Source organism: Hylobates moloch, unplaced genomic scaffold (assembly GCF_009828535.3).
Source record: "Hylobates moloch isolate HMO894 unplaced genomic scaffold, HMol_V3 SCAFFOLD_1, whole genome shotgun sequence".
Lineage (NCBI taxonomy): Eukaryota > Metazoa > Chordata > Mammalia > Primates > Hylobatidae > Hylobates > Hylobates moloch.
The window spans coordinates 92261416-92281078 of NW_026652276.1; the positions used below are offsets into that span (position 1 = coordinate 92261416).

Sequence of the window (19663 nt, forward strand, 5' to 3'; positions counted from 1 at the left end):
GTTTTTAGTAGAGACAGGGTTTCACCATGTTAGCCAGGATGGTCTTGATCTCCCGACCTCATGATCTGCCCGCCTCGGCCTCCCAAAGTGCTGGGATTACAGGGGTGAGCCACTGCGCCCGGCCAATTTCATTAACTTTTTGAGAAAACTTTTTAATTTGTTGATTTTTGTATGTAAATCAAAAAGGAAAAAAATCCCATGTTCATTTCAATAGATATGGAAAGAGCATTTAACAAAATTAAACTCTCAGCGAACTTGGGATAGAGGATAATTTCCTAAATATGGTAAAAGGAATCTATGAAAAATCTCCAGCTAACATTATACTTAATGGTGAAATACTAAACATTTTCCACTAAGACAAATAAAAAGTATGTTTATCTCACTAATTTGATTCAACATTGTACTTGCCTTAATCATTGCAATAGACATAAAAGTTAGAAAAGAGGAATTAAAATTGTTTTCATTTTTGACATGATTGTATATGAAGAAAATCCTAAGGAATCTACCCCCCACAAAAAAAGCCAAAAATCCCCATAATATCTACTAGCTCTACTGGATAAGAAGTGATGACATGATTTGATCAAAGTTTGGGAATTCAAGACAAATATACAAATATCAATTCTATTTCTATGTGCTATCAATCAACAATTGGAAATTACAATAGCACAAAACATAACATACTTTAGGGGTACATTTAACAATATATGTGAAAGATGTGTACATTGGAAACTACACAATATTGCTAAGAATATGGAAAGGCATAAAAATGATACAATGGACTTTGGGGACTCAGGGGAAAGGGTGGGAGGCAGGTGAGGGATAAAAGACTACAAATTGGGTTCAGTGTACACTGCTCAGGTGATGGGTGCACCAAAATATCAGGAGTGACCACTAAAGAACTTACTCATGTAACCAAACACCACCTGTTCCTCAAAAACCTATGGAAATAAAAAAAAAATTTTTAAAGAGAACGAGAAAAAAAAAAGAAAATCATTAAAGTATTAGGCTAGCTATTAATGATGATAATAACAATAATGATATTTTATGTGTCTATAGTGTCTTTTTATATGAGCATCTCAGAGGACTTTACTGATAAATATTTTGATTTTACCCAAATAAACATATTTTTCAATTAAAAATAAATAAATAAATGGAGGGATATGCCATATACATGGATTACAAGACTCAACATTGTTATCCCAACTGTCCTCAAATTAATCTATAGATTCAATGCATTTCCAATCACATGCCCAGCAGGAATATTTTTTAAAACTAAAATTTAAACGGAAATGTAAAAGGCCTAGAATCAGTAAAACACTCTTGCAAAAGAACAACAAAGTGGGAGTACTTACTCTACATAATTTCAAGGCTTAGTATAATGCTATAGCAATCAAGAGAATGTGGTATTCATAGAAGGCTAGATAATAGATTAATGGTACAATATACAAAGCCCAGAAACAGGCCCATCCAGTTATGGTCAAAAGATTTTTTTTTTTTTTTACAAACTGTCAAAATTTATTGGTAAAATGATTATTTTTTTTGACAAAAGAGGGTGGATAAAGTGGATATCCATATCAAGAAAAAGTGAGAGATATGACTAACTTATACACAAAAATTAAGCAGAGAAGTATTACAGATATAATGTAAAAGTTAAATCTATAAAATAAACACCTGGAGACTATCTTTGTGAACTTATGATCTGGCAACAATTTATAGACAAAATGCAAAGAATACTGACTATAAAGGGAAAAGTGGATAAACAGGACTTATCAAAATTCAAGACATTGGCCGGACGTGGTGGCTCATGCCTGTAATCCCAGAACTTTGGGAAGCTGAGGCGGGCAGATCCTCTGAGGTCAGGAGTTTGAGACTAGCCTGGCCAACACGGTGAAACCCAGTCTCTACTAAAAATACAAAAATTAGCCTGGCGTGGTGACGTGCTCCTGTAATCCCAGCTACCCAGGAGGCTGAGGCAGGAGAATCGCTGGAACCCGGAAGGCAAAAGGCTGCAGTGAGCTGAGATCATGCCACTGTACTCCAGCTCAGGCAACAGAGGAAGACTTTGTCTCAAAAAAAAAAAAAAAGAAAAAATTCAGGACATTAATAAAAAAAAAGTATAGCCACATACCAGGATAAATATTCATGATGGCCAATAGACACATGAAAATATATTAAATACATTAGGGAAATGCAAATTAAAACTACAAAAAAAATCATATATCCATTAGAATTCCTAAGATTAAAACTACTCAGTGTCAGAGAGAAGGTAGAGCTATGGATTACTCACATATTGCTGGTGGTACAACCACTTTGGAAAACTGGCAATTTCTCTTAAACATACACATAACCTTTGACCTAGCAATTCTAATTTTGGGTATTTACACACAAAAGTAAAAAGATGTCCAAAAAGTTGTGTAAAGAAATTGTCACTCCACTTAATTTATAATCGTAAAAACTTGGAATTAATCTGAATGTCTTTCAACAGAAGCATAGATAAGCAAATTGTGGTATGTTCACAGAATGAAATACTACTCAGCAAAAAAGGAACAAACTAAAAATACATGCAATCACATGAATGCATCTACCCAAGATGTTTATATTCTGCAATACATCCAGTTCAAGAATAGGCAAAACTGGACCGGGCGCAGTGGCTCACGCCTGTAATCCCAGGACTTTGGGAGGCCGAGGCGGGCGGAACACGAGGTCAGGAGATCGGGACCATCCTGGCTAACACGGTGAAACCCCGTCTCTACTAAAAAATACAAAAAAAAATTAGCCAGGCGTGGTGGCGGGCGCCTGTAGTCCCAGCTACTGGGAACGCTGAAGCAGGAGAATGGCGTGAACCTAGGAGGCGGAGCTTGCAGTGAGCCAACATCGCACCACTGCACTCCAGCCTGGGAGACAGAGCGGGACTCCATCTCAACAACAAAAAAAAGAGAATAGGCAAAACTAATTTGTGGGGATAATAATTGTTGTTCCTGGAAGAAGACAGTTTGATTAGGAAGGGGCATGAGAAAACTTTATGGGCAGTGCTTTGTGTCTTGCTTGGGATATTGATAACAGGATCATACACATTTGTCAAAATTCATTTGTTGGTACACTCGAGATCTGTACCTCAATGACATAAAGTATAAAAAGAAGCTCTTCAAACCCCCAAATGTGGCATGTATGATATGTCATATTTATGCAGTTATATTTGTGTGTGCGCGCGCATTTGAAGAAACCAGTTTGCTTGCCCATGTTAGAATCTACTCTTTTGAATTTGATTTGAATGAATTTTTTCAATGCCTTATGAATATTATCTAGATGAGACAGAAATCCAGTGCCTTTTGATCAATGATCTCAACATGTCATATAGTTGAATTCATAAGCCCAAATATAGTACTGCTTGCAGAAAATCTGGGGCCTAGGAAAATGAAGCAGGTGCCCCAAATCTTGCATTTGGGAGCCTGCATGCTGTGGGCTTTGGGGAGGCAGGCAATAGAGGATACAATTATTTCAGTTGAGCTAAAAAACAATCTAAGTAATATCCCATGGCATACGAGAGCCATATAAGATCTCAGAGGTCTTCCGGGTCAGCCCACGAACTGTACAGGTGGAGAACTTGACACCCAGAGAGGTTAAATATTTGCCCAGGAACACACAGCTTAGCTTGTTAGTGGAAATCTCAGGCTAAAATCCAAATATCTTTATTCCTAACATCACGTGAAGTCACTGTATCTGTATGCTTCTTACAGCTGTAATTACTCACCATTTTCAAAGCAGAAGTGAATGGATGAACCATCAAGATATTCAGTCTAAACATCGTTGTTGTTGTTTTTTTTAATCTCCCCAACCACTTTATGGCCTCCTTTGATATATATTCCAACCCGATTTAGACCAGAAAGGAGAGAGTGAGTAACTAACTGCTTGCCCGAGCCCATAACCCTTTAGGGCTGGGTCATGACTAAGAAAGAATTTTATTGCAGGGAAATTGCATTTCAGTTTCTTACAGCAACTTCCCTACAGAGGTTTTAAAATCAGAGAGTGGAATGCAGTACATCACTGAATGCAACTGGCATGCATCTATTCCATGACGTGAGCACAAAAATTCATTTGCAATTACTGTACTCATTGTAATAAGGTTGACTTTTTCTTTTTCTTTTTCTGGAGGGAATTTAAGGATCATTTACGTTTTCAAGATACAAGCAAAATTTTACCCTCCAAATTATAACCTCATTTTTTGCAGTCATTGTGTAATTTTAGAAAATGTAGAGATCTTGCTTATATCCCAAATTTCCTTTGGAAGACTGAATTTTCAGTCTAATACTCTGCTTATATTTTAATGCAAACTATTTTTTTTCCGCAGTAGTGAAGGCCTTCAGGGCTGTTGTGTATATGGGAACAGTGAACATCGGGGACCTGGAATTACCCAAATAATTTGCTCTCCAAAGGATTTCTGTTATTCTTGCACCCATGCCCTAGCCTATGCCCCAGCCATTCTGGACTGTTACAGAAAGAGACTTTTATGGTTAGAATTGCAGTTTCCAGAGTTTATTCACCGGGGAATGTTTGAGAGCCCTGTGAAAAATTATATCCACATCAGTCAGTTTTGGAGGACTCAAGGTGTCTTATAGTCCATAGGCAACCTCAGGTAGGTGAGCTCCAGAAAACTGCTCAGTCTTCCGATTCTCTTTTTTCCAATTCTTTTTGACCTCACCTTCCATGTTAATTAACATGGAAGGGTTTTCCAGGCCTTCCATGTTAATTTTCTGCAAGCAGGTGTTGTGAAAAAGGCACATAAACACAGAGAGCCTTAGCAGGGAATAGCAGGGGAGAAGAAGGAGGACCAAGAAATATAGGCCGGGAAGCATTCAACAAGACTGTTGAAAATGCAAACTGAAAAGTCTGGGGGAAAAATTAAAACATGAATTCATGTATTTCAGACTTTTCTGGAAAGCTCCACTCTTGAAAAGTTCCCAAGATATATTAATTGAGCAACAGCTAGTTAGCTTTTTTGGAAAATGCCTCAAAGTTGAATGACTTCTGTTGTACTTTTTAATAAATAAACCTCTCTTTTGAAATGCTAATATTTGCCTTTCTTGTTTTTAGTAAAAACAAGATGCTTGATTCTTGTTTTTTAATTAAAAAAATGCATTCACATTTCTTGTTTTTTTCCTTTCCTCACCATGCCAAGATTTCTGATGTACCACAAAATCCAGTTTCATATGTCTGTCTTAATTCTACATGAACCACCTTATGTGCCCTGGTGCCAGTGTGTTAAGAGCCATGAGTGACTTCATCTATTACTAATTTAGACTTCTATATGTGGGACTTGATGACATGGGGTACTCAGGAGAGCAGTCATTTGATTGATTCCATAGTGTAGCTGTGACAGTGTGGAAGCACTGAGGGCATTTTCAGAGGCAGCATGAAAGCTATATAAGCCTGAACAAAATGTACTGGCATAAATCCTCAGTAAATATTTATTAAGATCAATGGCTTCATACGATGTGTTGACGATAGCTTTTTGCTCTGTTAGAATTAAGATAAATTATATTATTGATGTATTAGGACCTCCTCTTTGCTTTTAAAGCACAGGACAGTAGGTTTTTTTTTTTCCTCATATAACTTATATACCTTCCTAGTCACCAGAAATGGCATCAAATTCCTTTAATCTATGGCCTGTCTGCCATGGTTAGGTAACAATGATGTGACCTATAGAAATGTGTTAGATAAGAGCCAGGGTCAGATTGTGATGAATCATTTGACCTCTGCTCATGTGGCCAGTGTTAAGGTGTTAACAGTTAGTTCATAATCATATCCAACAGTTATCAATAAGTAATACCTCAGCTAGCACTGTAAAAAGCAGTGAGGACTAAATCTACACAGCTTTTCAGAGAGCATTACTAGGAGCTTGTGATGGAAAAGGGCACAGCAGACCCCCAAGACTAGAAGATGTTTATAGAACGCAAGATTATTGTCGGCCACTGATGAAAGAATACTTTTCTTCTCCCTGAAATACTTTTTCAAAAATAAGTAGTTGCAAGCCTTATCTGGATCTACATTACCTTAGATATTCCTGAGTGCTATTTTGAGCATTTGGGTATATTGTCCATGATGCCCTCTACCCCCAAACTGGTGTCCTTCAAAGGAAAGAATAAGATTTGGGATTTTATTATATAGCCTGGATATAAAGAAAATTTAACCAGATCATTTAAAATAAAAACAAAGTATTTTAATAATGAAAAGAAAATAAAATAATTTTGTTCCCACTTCTGTGACAAAAAGAACAAATCAATACTGTCATATTTCTACTGTCTTTATCAGGTAAGTCATAAACTGATTGGTAAGTGTAGTTGGCTACTACCAATTTAGTTGAAACTATGATCTGAATTACTGAATCAGCTCTGCTGAAGTCAAATCAGTTGTGTCAAAAGGAAACATTACCCTCCACCCACCAAAAGAATAATAAACTGGCGGGGTGCAGTGGCTCACGCCTATAATGCCAGCACTTTGGGAGGCCGAGGTGGGCGGATCACAAGGTCAGGAGATCAAGACCATCCTGGCTAACACGGTGAAACCCCGTCTCTACTAACAATACAAAAAATTAGCTGGGCATGGTGGCGGGCGCCTGTAGTCCCAGCTACTCGGGAGGCTGAGGCAGGAGAATGGCGTGAACCCAGGAGGCGGAGCTTGCAGTGAGCCGAGATTGCACCTCTGCACTCCAGCCTGGGCAACAAGAGAGAGACTCTGTCTCAATAATAATAACAATAATAAACTTGTCTAGAGCAATGATTTTCAAATTCAGTGCCAGGAAACACTAGTGAGCCATTATAACCTTTGTTCACAGGTTACTCAGGATTTAAGTTCTAATACTGACTTTTAAATAAATATGATAGAGAGAGTACAAGGTTTAGACATCTCTTTGTAGGTTTGCCATCAAAATTTTTGCAATCTCCCCTCTCATCCTGGGTATGGTATCCTAGAGATCATCTATATTTTTTCTTTGTTGGTTGGTTAGTTTTGCCAGCCAAAGTAGTAGCCCATGGCCCAAACCTATTTGACAACTACTCTTCCACAGAACATGTTAAGTTAAATGCTTTAAAATCTACTCTCTGCCTTTGCCTGAGCTAATGACTCTCTTCAAGGTATCCTAGCCATTGTTTTCTGTTTCCTCACTTTGAGTTCAATAATATTAAAATAGTGGCTACTAAGTGTTTTTTTAAATAAGCTTGACCTAACAATTACTGCTTTTTTAAGTTAAACTAACACTGACCTCAACTAAGTTTTCAGTTTTCACATTGTTTGTTGTTGTTATTTCAACAGAAGGGGCAAAAATTTCCACATAAGATCTTTCTAGAAACTTGATAGAACATCTTTAAATCTCTCTTTTAAGCCTTAGATTAAAATATTAAATGCCACTTAACTGTTCACATAGCCATAAATAACTCTGCTCAGTACATCTCATCAGCTTGGCAATGAAGCTCTGGCAGTCTCCAAAAGAAGTTCTAATTGGTGCTTAGTAATAATCTCTGTTTTCTTTTGACTACTCCTAAAATACTGGAAAAGGTGTATCTTTGGAACATACTACACACTTCAAGAGAATAACGTATAAAGAACTCATCCTTAAAAATGTTTTCTTAGGGCAATTCCTTAAATATTTTTCATATCTCACTGACAAATTGGCATAAAGTATAATTGAGTGTTTAGTAGATAATCAATGGGTCTGATAGTTTTATATTTTTGTTTGTTTGTTTTCTTTACTTAGGAAATACTGAAGTATAAACAAATGGCATGAGGCATCAAAGATCTGAAATTTCAAGGGGCAGGTGGAAAGGGTTATTTGTGCCCTATAATACACAGAACCAAAATCATGTGGTCTGGGTTTCTAAAGAACGCAACGGACTATTTGTTAAATTAACTATAAACAGAGAAAGGGATGATCAATTTCAAAATGACTTATTATTCAGTACTCACACAGTTGTGTCATTTCCTGTTGGCTAAAGAGTGAGGACTAAGTCAATACAGCAGCAGTTAAATCATATTCGCAGTTAGCATTCATGAGAAAAAACAAGGCTGAATGTTTCAACCCAGACTGGAGTGCTCTTACCACACAGCCTAGACAACTTAGTGCAGTGTCCTTGAGAGGGCAAATAGGCATAATTTTAAGAGAAAATAAAGGAAAAGATTCTCTTCCAGGAAAACAAATTCTTCCTAAATAACCAGTTCAATCCATTAAATTGTATGAATGTTCTTTCCTCAATTCCTCACTTCAAAAAAAAAAAATGCTTCCTATTTTGTTGATGTTATATAAGACTGAGTAGTCACCCTTTTCTGACCACCCCAAAAAGAGACAATTGTGAAATTGCCATCTTTCAGTACAGAGCAGTTTACAAGTTTACATGCTTGTCTTTAATTTTGTATTGAAATGCCTATATTTGAAACTATTTAATATCTGTCATCTTATTAAATTCTCAAAGAGAATGCCCATGACTCATATCCATATTTTGTGACATAACATCTATGAAGGCATCCTGCACGTTTTCTTGCTTTGATGTCAGCCATCTCTCTGCTCCATTGATGATGCCTATAAGAAACCTGTGCTTCCTCCTTATTATGCACTTGCTCCTTCAAACACTTCTGCTGGAGTCGGAAGAGAGGCAGGTGACTGTGAATAAACTATTGGGATTATGCCTTACAATATTCCACTGTGGGCCAAGATCTGCATAAATACACTGAACATGAAAAGGGGAGTGCCTTTAGTGTGTTTTTAAAGAATAATTTTGGAAAGTGCAGGGCATGTGATTTTTTAAGCAGTGCTATTGTGCAACTTAAAGGAGGCAAATGTTATCATCCTCACATAAGGATGAAACTGCGGAAAAGAATTTAGTCAGTGTTCGCCCAAGGACAGATAGTTCATTGGTTTAGCCTGGACTAAAACCCAAGTCCCTGACTTGTAGTCACTCAAATCTCAGAAACAATTGTTTATCAGTCTTGTGCTATCCCTAGATGGGAACTAGATGGGGACTCTTTCTCAATTAGTTCTCTCTCCAGGCCTGGAATCAGCCCTTTTTGTGTCAAAGGGTATGTAGTTTCTACAGGAGGGGAGATTTCCTCTGGTAAGTAAAGGGTTAGCCACAAAGAAAATAATTTTTAAACTTAAACCTTTTAGGGCAACTGAATGTGTTCTATTAACTAAATCATAGAGAAATATTTACTATTGGTTTTCTGTTCTCTTGGTCTTAAGGATAAATGAGAAAAAGGAGAGAGTAACAGGAAGACAAAAGAAGACAAACAAGAATCACAAAAGGAAGAACGCTTGGTAATATACAATCCTCCCAGGTAAGGCGTCACATTTTCTAAATGAATGTGTTTCTTAGGGGAAAACCTTTTATTGCAGTCTAAAATTTTAGTCTTTTCCAGGAATTTAGGTATACTTGGATCCCATATTCTCACTGAAGATGAGCAGTTTCATCAAAGTTTCACAGCTAGTGAGTGACAGTGCAGACCAAGAACTGGAGTCATTCATTCATTCATTCATTCACGTAATCATTGCTGCTACCCTGTTCCAAGTCTTGCCATGACTGACTTCACATTACCCTGAGAATGAAATCCAAATTCTACAGCCAATTATTCAGCCCCTGCCTGCTGCCTTTTGCTCCCTGACCTACGCTCTCCCTCTTTCAGCAGGCCCCAGTCATTCTGGCCTTTCTTCTGTTCCTCAAACCTACCAAGCCCTTTCCCTCCAGCCTGTAACCTTTCCACTGTCTGTGAGCGTCCTTCTGCTGTACCATGGGTCTGATCCCTACCCTACTATGCTTTAATAATGCCATGCCATGTTTTCTATGAAGAAAACATGGGATGATCTTACTTCTTTATTTACTGTCTATCTCCTGCCTGGAATGTATGCTTTTTGAGAGTAGCAAACAGATCTGTCTTGTGTACTGCTCTATCTGCAGTTCCTAGAACAGTGCCTGGTTTACAGCAGATGCTGAATATATAAATGTTAAACTAAATGTTAGATAAATTTAAAAATATATTAAGTATCCACTTCACACTGAACACTAGAGATTTGAAAAAAGAAAAGGAAAAATTTTTACCCTAGAGGGATTCTAATCCTGGTGACTTCAGGCAGTTGGTTTTTCTACTCTATTATACATCCATTAAATTTTGCTCAGCAACTGGCAGATTCCTGGAAATTCAGGTCACCTGATTTCCAAAAATAGTCATCCACTATGATTCCAGATGATTCTATGGTGAAGTGATTATGCATCTTGTTTTGCCTGGGATAGACCCTGTTTACCCCTGTTGTCCAGCCACAATCATTGGTAGTGCCCCTTTTGCTCTAAAAAGTATCCCAGCTTAGATGATAAATTATATGGTTACCCTATTCGTTGATCAGCCAATTCGTAAACATTCTTAATTATTTCTGTTAAAGTGATTTAACCATATAAGCTACATCAATTCCGAAATATGGAAGGTCAAATCATATCTCTGGAAAGGGGTAATTTCATTAAGTTAAAAATAAGACAAAAGATAGGATGGACACAGCTCCAATTAGTGAGTCCACCAGTGAAGCCAAAATTTCTCAAGACACATTCAACAGTTCTGAAAAGTGCAAATAAGATTTTACATGCAAACTGTAACACAGGTCGAGGACTCTTTATTGTGCCAGAAACCGTTCTGCAAACTTCACTTGCATTTCCTCATAATTACCATTATGACTCCTATTTTACAGATGATGAAATTGAGGCTCAGAGAGGCTAAATAATCCATCCAACGTCATACAGAAAATGTGAAGTTGGGGACCCAAATACACCTCTTTGTGATCTCCTGCCCCAACTACTATGCCCATTGCTTTTTAAACAAGTAAACAAACGTGAATAATTTGATTAATGTTTCCTATGTTTAAGTAGTTTTGGGAAATCCTAGGTTAAACTATGTTAAATAGTTTTTTAAATGTTTGTAACATTAGTGTGCTTGGTGAATCTTCAATGAGTGATGTGGGTACAGTGTCACCCTCATTGATTGGGCCATGGCACCCTTTGTGTCAGGAGGGAACTAAAGCTCAGAAGAACAAACATTGGCAAAGGCTGCTCTAGGAACCCTGGCAGGGCCAGCAACCTGCTTGTTTGTGTGTCAGCCCTCCACTTGTGTAAACACAGACCCACCGATGGAGTCTGAGTCAATGATGTTTGAGGGGCTCCAATTTTCTCAGCCTCAAATAGGACATCATTCCTGGATCCCCTAGGCTTCAGGGGCCCTACCAGTCCACTACTTACATCAGTGCTTTTGACCACTCTTCATTGTGCCTTTTCACTTCCCATGTTGAACTTTCTGATTTGTTTGTTTTCACCTTATCTTCTCATTTACAAGCCTAGAAGTCTCCATAGGGGACCATATAAGCTGGTTTTGGCCAATGTCCTACTACATTGTAACAACTGAAACCTGAGCATTTGGGGTGCAGGAGATGAAGATCAGAAAAAGAAAAACTTCTCATAGAAAAAGAACAAATGTGTGGCCGTTCTGGTCCTTTCTAAGATTCTCGCTTGGGGGGAAGAGTTGGAGGGCTAGGGAGATGGATGTGGAGGAGGACAGAAGAGAGGGTGGAGGGTTGTATCTGCATTTTTCAGCTAAAGATGTTTGTGCCTTCTGAGTCCAGTCTAGGGTGCTTTGATTCCAGGAAGATAGAGGCTATAGATAAAGAATTAACAGACAGTATCAAAATCTGCCCCCTCCAATCCCCTCACTGCAAGTGTGGGGAGGTGCAACTGAGCTGACAAGTGTTTGGGTCCCTAGCGCAGTAGGGTTGAGTTTCCAATGGCCTTTGTCACTCAGTCATGGGCATCTTCCATTTCTCTTTCTTCTCCCCTCCCACCTCCTGTACCCACCCCTCAAAACCTTTCTGCCTCCACCTGTACGACTGAAACTGACAGGTTTCAGAAGCCAGTCTACTGTTGTGACCCAGCCAAGCCTGTTCTTGCATCTGGAATAAAGAGGCTGATCTATCGGTCCATGGCCTATGTACCTGATACAAACCATTAAAAAAATAGAACCACTCAACTATTCTCCACCCAAGATTTGCTTCCTGTGTTTTATCACTGTCCTTTAACTTGGGTGGGAAATGTTTTTGTTTTCATAAATGCTCATGAGGCTTCTACAGATAAGCCCCTATTAAACTATATTTAAAGGGATTGTAGTTCAAATCAATATGCACAGATACCAGTTTCCCACCTTGCCCTGTGGACTTGTCAGCAAAGCATCTTTGGGGTCTTCATGTTGTCCAAGAGCCTTGGTCTGAAATAGATCCCGAATGGGCACCCTAGAGGGCGCACTGCTTACATTTTCGGCATGCAACGCCAACAGCTCTCACTCCCAGGCTCCATAAAAGGGGAGGAGGCAGATCAGTTTCCTCCTCTCATTGAGAAAGAAGAGGATTGGAAGGCCCGGCGTATAAAGCCGCGCAGAGAGCGTGAAACAAAGCAGTCGGCTCGGAATTGGACTTGGAAGGCGCGGTGAGGAGTCAGGCTTAAAACTTGTTGGAGGGGAGTAACCAGCCTGCTCCTCTCGCTCTCCTCCTCGTCTGCGCCGCGTTTCAGGGGTTGCCCATCAGCCTTGCGATTTATTTTTATATCTGTTTTTTATAAAGAGAGAAATATATATATTTTTTTTCTTCTTAAGAGAAAATTCCTGTTCCAAGAGAAAATAAGGCAACATCAATGAAGGAGAGAAGAGCCAGCCAGAAATTATCCAGCAAATCTATCATGGATCCTAATCAGAACGTGAAATGCAAGATAGTTGTGGTGGGAGACAGTCAGTGTGGAAAAACTGCGCTACTCCATGTCTTCGCCAAGGACTGCTTCCCCGAGGTGAGTGTGGCCGGCCGCGGCTTCCAGGAGGGGGTCGGCCAGTGGGATCCCAATCCCGAGGTGGGCTTCCCCGCTTTCATCCGTTTTTCCTTAAAAACAAAAACAAAAACAAAAAGTCTTTCTCGCCCCTTACTACTTTCCCCTGGTTAGACTGCGGGGAAAGGGAAAGTGCGCTGGAGCGTTTAGGGTTGGGACGCGCCTGCACATGGGCTGGTTAGCTCCTGAAACTTGTTCGTTCCTGTGTGCATAACCTGGGGTTGGGAGATTCGGGTCAGCAGGTTTGTGAGAGCCGGGTGGGGTGAGTGGGGAGTAGGACAGGGGTTTCGGAAAGGGTCCATGTGCTTAGTGTGTGGTCTGTGTAAGGGTTTTCTTTCTTAATTGGGGAGCGGGGAGGCGAAGGGTGTTCAATGGGTGTCGTGCGTTTAAACATAACCTCTTTGCCCTGTTTCCTTCCTCTTTTGCCCATTTTGTCTATCCAGAATTACGTTCCTACAGTGTTTGAGAATTACACGGCCAGTTTTGAAATCGACACACAAAGAATAGAGTTGAGCCTGTGGGACACTTCGGGTAAGAGTGGGAGGACCGCGTGGCGCTTGGGGCGGGTTTCTAGCCGCTGGGGAATGCGCGGCGGGTCTTGGGAAACCGCGCGCTACAAGCCGTCTGCGCCCCTCCCAAGAGATTCCCACGGTCCCTGTTGGGCGAAAATTGTATCCCTTCTGGGTGGTGGCGGCAGACGACAGCGTGGACAAGGAGATGGCAGTGGGGAGAGGAGGGCGCTGTGTGCCCGCAGGGTGACCCCGCGGTTGGAGCCACTAGTGACCAGGTGGCCGGGCGCAGTCCGCCCGCGGAGCCGTGGTCAAGTCGCCTTGGGTCGGCCGAGGTGGCCCGATACTGGGGGGTGTTGCAGGGGCGCTGCGTGCGCCTCGGCGGAACCACCCGGCTCAAGGCGGGCGCCCCTCCTATATCTAACCTGCTGTTTGGCGGGGAGGCGGGGAGCGCCGCGGGGGTAATGGGAGGCGGGAGAAAATCCCAGAGGCGACGCGGTTACGTGCAATTGCCGCTGTTGGGGGAAAGAAACTGAGCGCAGGCAGCCGCGGCGCCCGTGACGCCTACAGCCAGGAATGCGCTGGTGGCGCAGGGGCCGGACAGCAGCTGGGCCTCCTCTTCGCGCCACCGGCCGCCCGCGGCGCCTCGGTACCCACCTGTACCGAGCTTTTCCCTTTTCCCCCACTCCATCCCAGTGATCACGCCCGTTTCCTCTTCACCACACCAGCCCCTCCTGATCTCTGTTGCATCCCCCACTCGGCTTGCCTCCAAGGCCGCGGGCAACACTATTCGCCTTTGACCTTCCAGTCTACTTGAATTATTGGCGCCGCGGTGGGTTATATTCATGGGTCTGAGGTTCAAGGCCGGGTTATTGCTTTCCCATGCGCCCACCCACCTACCTGGCGCGCGGTGGTAGGGAGGGCTAGGTACCCTCCCAGTGGGAAGGCGTCCGGCCCCCGGCTGAGTTAGGGGTTTGGGCCAGGTCAAAGGCCGGGGAGTGGCAGGGGGGCACCATCTGAGGTATTGGGCTGGGACATAGGCACCCGCCGCCCTAACCAGCGGTGTCCAGCGAGTTTGTTTCCAAGAAGGGTGTCGTCTATGGAAAAGCAGGACCCACTGGGAAAGCTGGGTAAAGGCCTCTGCGCTTAGGGCTGGGAATTTAGCGGGGAGCTGGGTTCCTGGTGGACCGAGCCAAATCCGGGTGAAACTGGCGAGGAGGAACGCGCAAGTGCCAACGAGCAGGTTTGCTGTCAGGCGGGGAGGCCCCGAGGTGGAGCCGCGCCCAGCTGGGAGTGGCCTCGTGGAGGTGTTTCTGTGAGCTTCCCACAATCCTAGGCTTGAACCGTTGGAGCCCCCGAGGGACGCGGGGGTTCAGAGAGCAAGAGGAAGGAACCAGACTGACAGGGTCGCCAGAGGCAGTCCCAGCACAAAGGCAAGCGAGAAGTCTTGCACGAGCGAGTGCCTCTCAAGGTCGGTGCCAGATGCTCCGACTGCTGCAGTGAGAAGGGCTGATTTTGTTTCCCCCTGGAGTCAGGCTCTTTCTCAGCCGTTCCAAGGGCAGCAGAATCAGGACTTCGCCGCCGTGTTTTCTGTTGGGGATTGTACACAGACTCGAAACTCTGGAGAAGGCGTTGGTAGACAGAATTCAAGTGGTTCCTTATTTCAGTAGTTCCTATCAGAATTATTATACAGCCTGGTATTTAATGGGCTTTGATTCCCAGACATATCATGGTATGTATTTGTTATGCCTACTAGATGGCACAGCTGGTGTGGTACCAATAATAAGCACTAGTACTCCCTGCCCCGACCGGCAGCCCTGTTTGGACCTAATGCACGATAAAAATTATTTTGGCACGGGGTTGAAGCAGTGTGTCTGAACCAGTCGTTGATACAAAGCTGTGTTTAGATCTTAGCTCCTGGTTACCATGGATTTCTGTGTGCAAATCCCCTACCTCCCTGGGTCTCATTTTCATCATCTGTAAAAAGAGGACACTGAGCTAGATGACGTGCAGGATCTCTCCCAGCTGTACACTTCTTGGCTTTATTACGCTGGACAGGCGGGTCTTTTTGTTTCCCAGGATGTTGGTTGGCTTCAGCTCTTAGTCTTAGGGGATCTGGCATCCCGTGCTGGGGTTTTCACAGCCTACAAAGCAAGCCAGCTTCTGGGCAGAGCCAGGCTTCCTGGTGGATTTAGAAATGAAACCCATTTGGACAGGGAGGGGGAACGGGTGGGCTTATAGGAATGCTGGGCTATACATTTCCTATCTCAAGCTTCAAGAGTCACAGGACCACCAATGGATATTTTGGAATCGATGCCTAAAGGGCTAAATTGATTCTTTTAGGGGAGAAAAGGCACATTGTTTGATAAACGCTAGAACATAAAACAAAATGTGGGCAGTTTATAGTTGGAGGCTGTCCTTCATATGTGCAGATAAATACCACTTCAGGTATCTTCATGCATTTAATCAAAACTCTACAGTTCGCAGACTCTGCACACATAGCACAATGCCTTGCATACAGCAGTTATCCAATAAAATCTGATGAATGAGTAAATGAGTAATGATATGCATAGTTGCCAAGGAGATGAGGTTCCCTGACATTTATTCACACTGAATTACCTGTGCACAAAGAATGGCAACTTTATAAACATTGCCTTTCATCGAATTAAAGATAATCATCTGAAATGAAGTTTGTAGCGAAATAATCACCTGTCTTTTTATTTAATGAAACCAAAACTTATGTATGTTTAACTAAAATATAAAGGTTTGAAAATGTGATTAAGAAAATTTTGTACTGCAAAATTATCCAGTAATGAAATCTTAGTTAGAATTTAGATTTAAACAAATGGAAAAAAGAGGCATAAGGGAATTATTTAGAATTCCATTATGTTGTTCATGAAGTGAAATGTTAGTTAGTTAAACACAGTCACCAAGCACTGCTTACTTAAATTCTAAGAATAGCCTGTTTCCGTCAAAGGTGATTTGTTGTTTATATCTAGCACGAACCATTGCATCAGCAACTAATTATTTCAAGGATCTTTAACATTTTTCCATTTAATTCCAAGCTTTTCATGGCAAATTTCTGGACAGGATTATTTTTTGGTAAATGTTTGACATTTTCTTTGCCCACTAAAACATTTATTTAGTTCAGATTGTAAAAATAATTGCATATGCCTTATGCCTCTTGATACATTTATGTTTTCCAAAGACCATCAATTTAACTCTGGAGAAAAGATCCCAGCCAAGTCTGTAAAGTTCTAAATGCCAGATAAATTGCACCTTTTATTTCCCTCCTAGAACTTTGTGAAAGAGACTTATATAGGAAAAATTGGTTGTGCCTGACTGCTCTTATGTAGGGAGAGTGATGGGGTGAACATTGTCCTTTGAATGATATTTCCTGTCCTGTTTACCCTCCTAGCAGAAGGGCAACCATTTAGAAGACAGAAACAGTTCCTCCCTTATCTGGCCTTTTTAGTTGGACAGCTTCTCATAAGGGGTCTACTTTTGCCCCCAGCAGTCATGATCATGCATAGGCAAAACTCTGCCAATTTGGATGTGGGAAAGACTACCAAGTGAAAGTAGGATATGTGAAGTCTCTTTGCACCAAGAGAAAAAAAAAATTTCCTGCTTTTTAAGGCACAGTAACTTAATATTTCCTTCCTTTATCCCTTTCTCCATCCATCTCTTCCTTTTTTTCCCGCATCCACTATAAACAGGCCCTCTGTAAAGACCTTAGAGATACAGTGTTAATTAAGCATGGTCCTGCTCCTAAGAAGCATACAGTTCAGGTGGGGTAATGGAGAAAAAGAAGCTCCTCTGGTTTAGCGTGTATTTCATTAACAACTCATGATGCACCTAATTTTGTCAGGTCCTTGAACCCCAGTGCCCTTTTCCACTTGGTTGCAATGTTTTTCCTTGTCAGACATCCTAGGGCTTATAGATCCTCTGGATCCTCTTCAGATAGGAAACAGCTACCCCTCCCCTCCCATTGCACACACCAGTTAAAGCAACTACAAAAGGCATTTTGCCAGTTGATTCTTAGGGCTACAGTACTCCAGCTCCCCAACAAAAGTAAACAAAACCTTTGTAAAAATGCTGTAGGAATCATCTAAAAGAGGGAATTTTTAAGGCCCATAACTTCTTCATTTTCCTAAAAAATGTTTTTCATTATAAAATGAACATTCTTAATAGTTGCAGAAATGCTCCCATTGATTTTCAAATTTCACCCAATGAGTTTCTGCCAAACAATGGATAATAGTTTCAATTGTGAAGTAATAAGTAAGACCAAAGTAATTCTAATATCTTGTGCTTCAAAATTGGCCACATTTGCCAAGCATAGAAGTAATTTGTAGCATGAAGCCAAATGCCTACTAATAATAGAAATGTAGTCATTTAAGGATCACTGTATCTTTTCCTAAGAGATTTGATTGCAATGTAATTTCAGCACATGTGATTTAGGGAGTAATAATCATTCATTCCAGCTTTTTAACCAAGGCAAGTTAATGCACATTTTATTTAAGGCTTATTATTACTTTTAACATATTCAATTCAGCTGTTAAAATTCCCCACAATAACTATGCTATTGCTTCATGAACACTCTTTTGAATCTTGTCATGATCCAAGTTTCTTTTAAGCCCTGAGTGCTAAAGTTAGTACTTCCTATTTTAGTTTTTAGCATTATTAACATTTAAGGTGGTATCCTTTATTTCTTAGAGAAAAAGAAAGGAAAAATATCTTAATTACCTAATGGCCTTAATATGAGGACAAACTTCTCTATAAACAGAAGTCTATCTAAGCTGTTATATTTAGATTATTATACATCAAGTATGAAGAATGGACTTGGTGACAAGCTCTCTAATGAAATATTTCTTAATAGGGATGGAAATGTTTCAGCAGTATTGGAGATTAGTATATAATTAATCCAGAAAAGCAGCTTAAAAAGAGATCACTGCTCTCTCTCTCCCCCTCCCCTTTTTTTTTGGTGATTTAGCGTATAAATGAACACATCTAGACAAGACATAAAAATGATTATAAAACCAGTAAACATGGTTTAGTGCTTTCTGTGTGCATACAATCTGCTAGATGCTATGGGAGGGGTACAGAGCTGGGCGAGAGCAGCTTCTGCCCTTAGGTGCCCACAGTTTCACCATGTGATAAGACAGACATGGTGAAAACATGAGTGATAATAAAATTTAAAATATTCAGGCTTTCCCAAACTAACAAAAGAAATCAAATGAGAAGCCCGGATTAAGTGTCAGGTGTTTAGGTGAGAGGAGATGCCTGTAGACTGAGATTTGAACAGGGTAAAGACATCCTTCTTCCCTGACAACCTTCTTTGAATACCCACAGGACAAACAGAGGACATAGAAAGACTTCCTCCTGTCTAGTGCTGCAATACCTATTTATAGGAAGGTGAACCTGGAGGTTCTAAACCTGGATTTTTCAAGAAGCAACAAGATCCAAAGAGTTCTTGAAGGCCACATGGATAGCCCAGGCTCCCTAACTCATGACTTAATGGTCATTGAGGCCCACCACAATTCCTTTCTTTTCTAGAAGTTGACTAAGTTCTAAGAAGTTTTTAACGTTCCTCCCACGTGGAAACTTGCTTACATTTAGTGGCTCTCAGATAAAACAAGATTCTGGAAGCTGAGAATTATAACTTAAATTAAACGTCTTGGAGAAAGGAAGAGGTTGAGAATTTATGAAGGAGCCAGAGAAGCATGGATGCTTGGGATTTGAATATCAACTGTGAAATTGCAGGAAACCAAGCATTTCATCAGGTAGTAATGATCCATTGGAGCTTAGGGTTTCAAAACTAGGTTTAATTCTTAATGAGTTTTCACCCTGAAACTCGTATGTAAGAGACCTGGGTTAAGGTAAAACAGATAGTTTGTATGGTGGTTTCCAATAAGAAGTACATAAAACTGCATTTGGAGATTTGTCCACCATGCAGTAATTTCCATTTAAACCAAGGAACCTCCTAAAAAGGGGAGGGGGCGGTATGAAGGCTCTAAGTCTACATCTGTCTGTAGATTTTTTTTTTCAGCCCCATTTAGTGCTGTTGTTTTTCCAATCTGGTTTCTCGCTAAGTTGCACATTTCAATGAAGCATCCAAATTGGTCATTCTGATACCACCTGAAATAACCAGATGTTTCTTCATTAATCCAGTTCTTTTGCATGTAAATATGACACCAAGGACCAATACTTTCGCCAGTTAGCTCATGGTGCCTGGAGGGCTGTGCCAAATGAATTAGCTGTGGCTCAGTC

The 19663-nt window shown here is 41.0% G+C and overlaps 1 protein-coding gene across 3 annotated transcripts in view; it reads left to right on the plus strand.

Moving 5' to 3' along the window:
* The window catches only part of RND3 (Rho family GTPase 3), a 74116-nt gene that overhangs the window by 43245 nt on the left and 11208 nt on the right, over positions 1 to 19663 (plus strand). For 2 of the 3 annotated variants that reach the window (XM_058430222.1, XM_058430204.1), the window contains 3 exons: positions 9230 to 9324; positions 12664 to 12851; positions 13331 to 13418. In XM_058430222.1, coding sequence (XP_058286205.1) covers positions 12702 to 12851; positions 13331 to 13418 — 238 coding nt within the window. In that variant the 5' untranslated portion in view covers positions 9230 to 9324; positions 12664 to 12701. Of the gene's footprint in view, positions 1 to 9229; positions 9325 to 12484; positions 12498 to 12663; positions 12852 to 13330; positions 13419 to 19663 lie in introns of those variants that run through there. The other variant, XM_032755736.2, reaches the window with a different exon arrangement.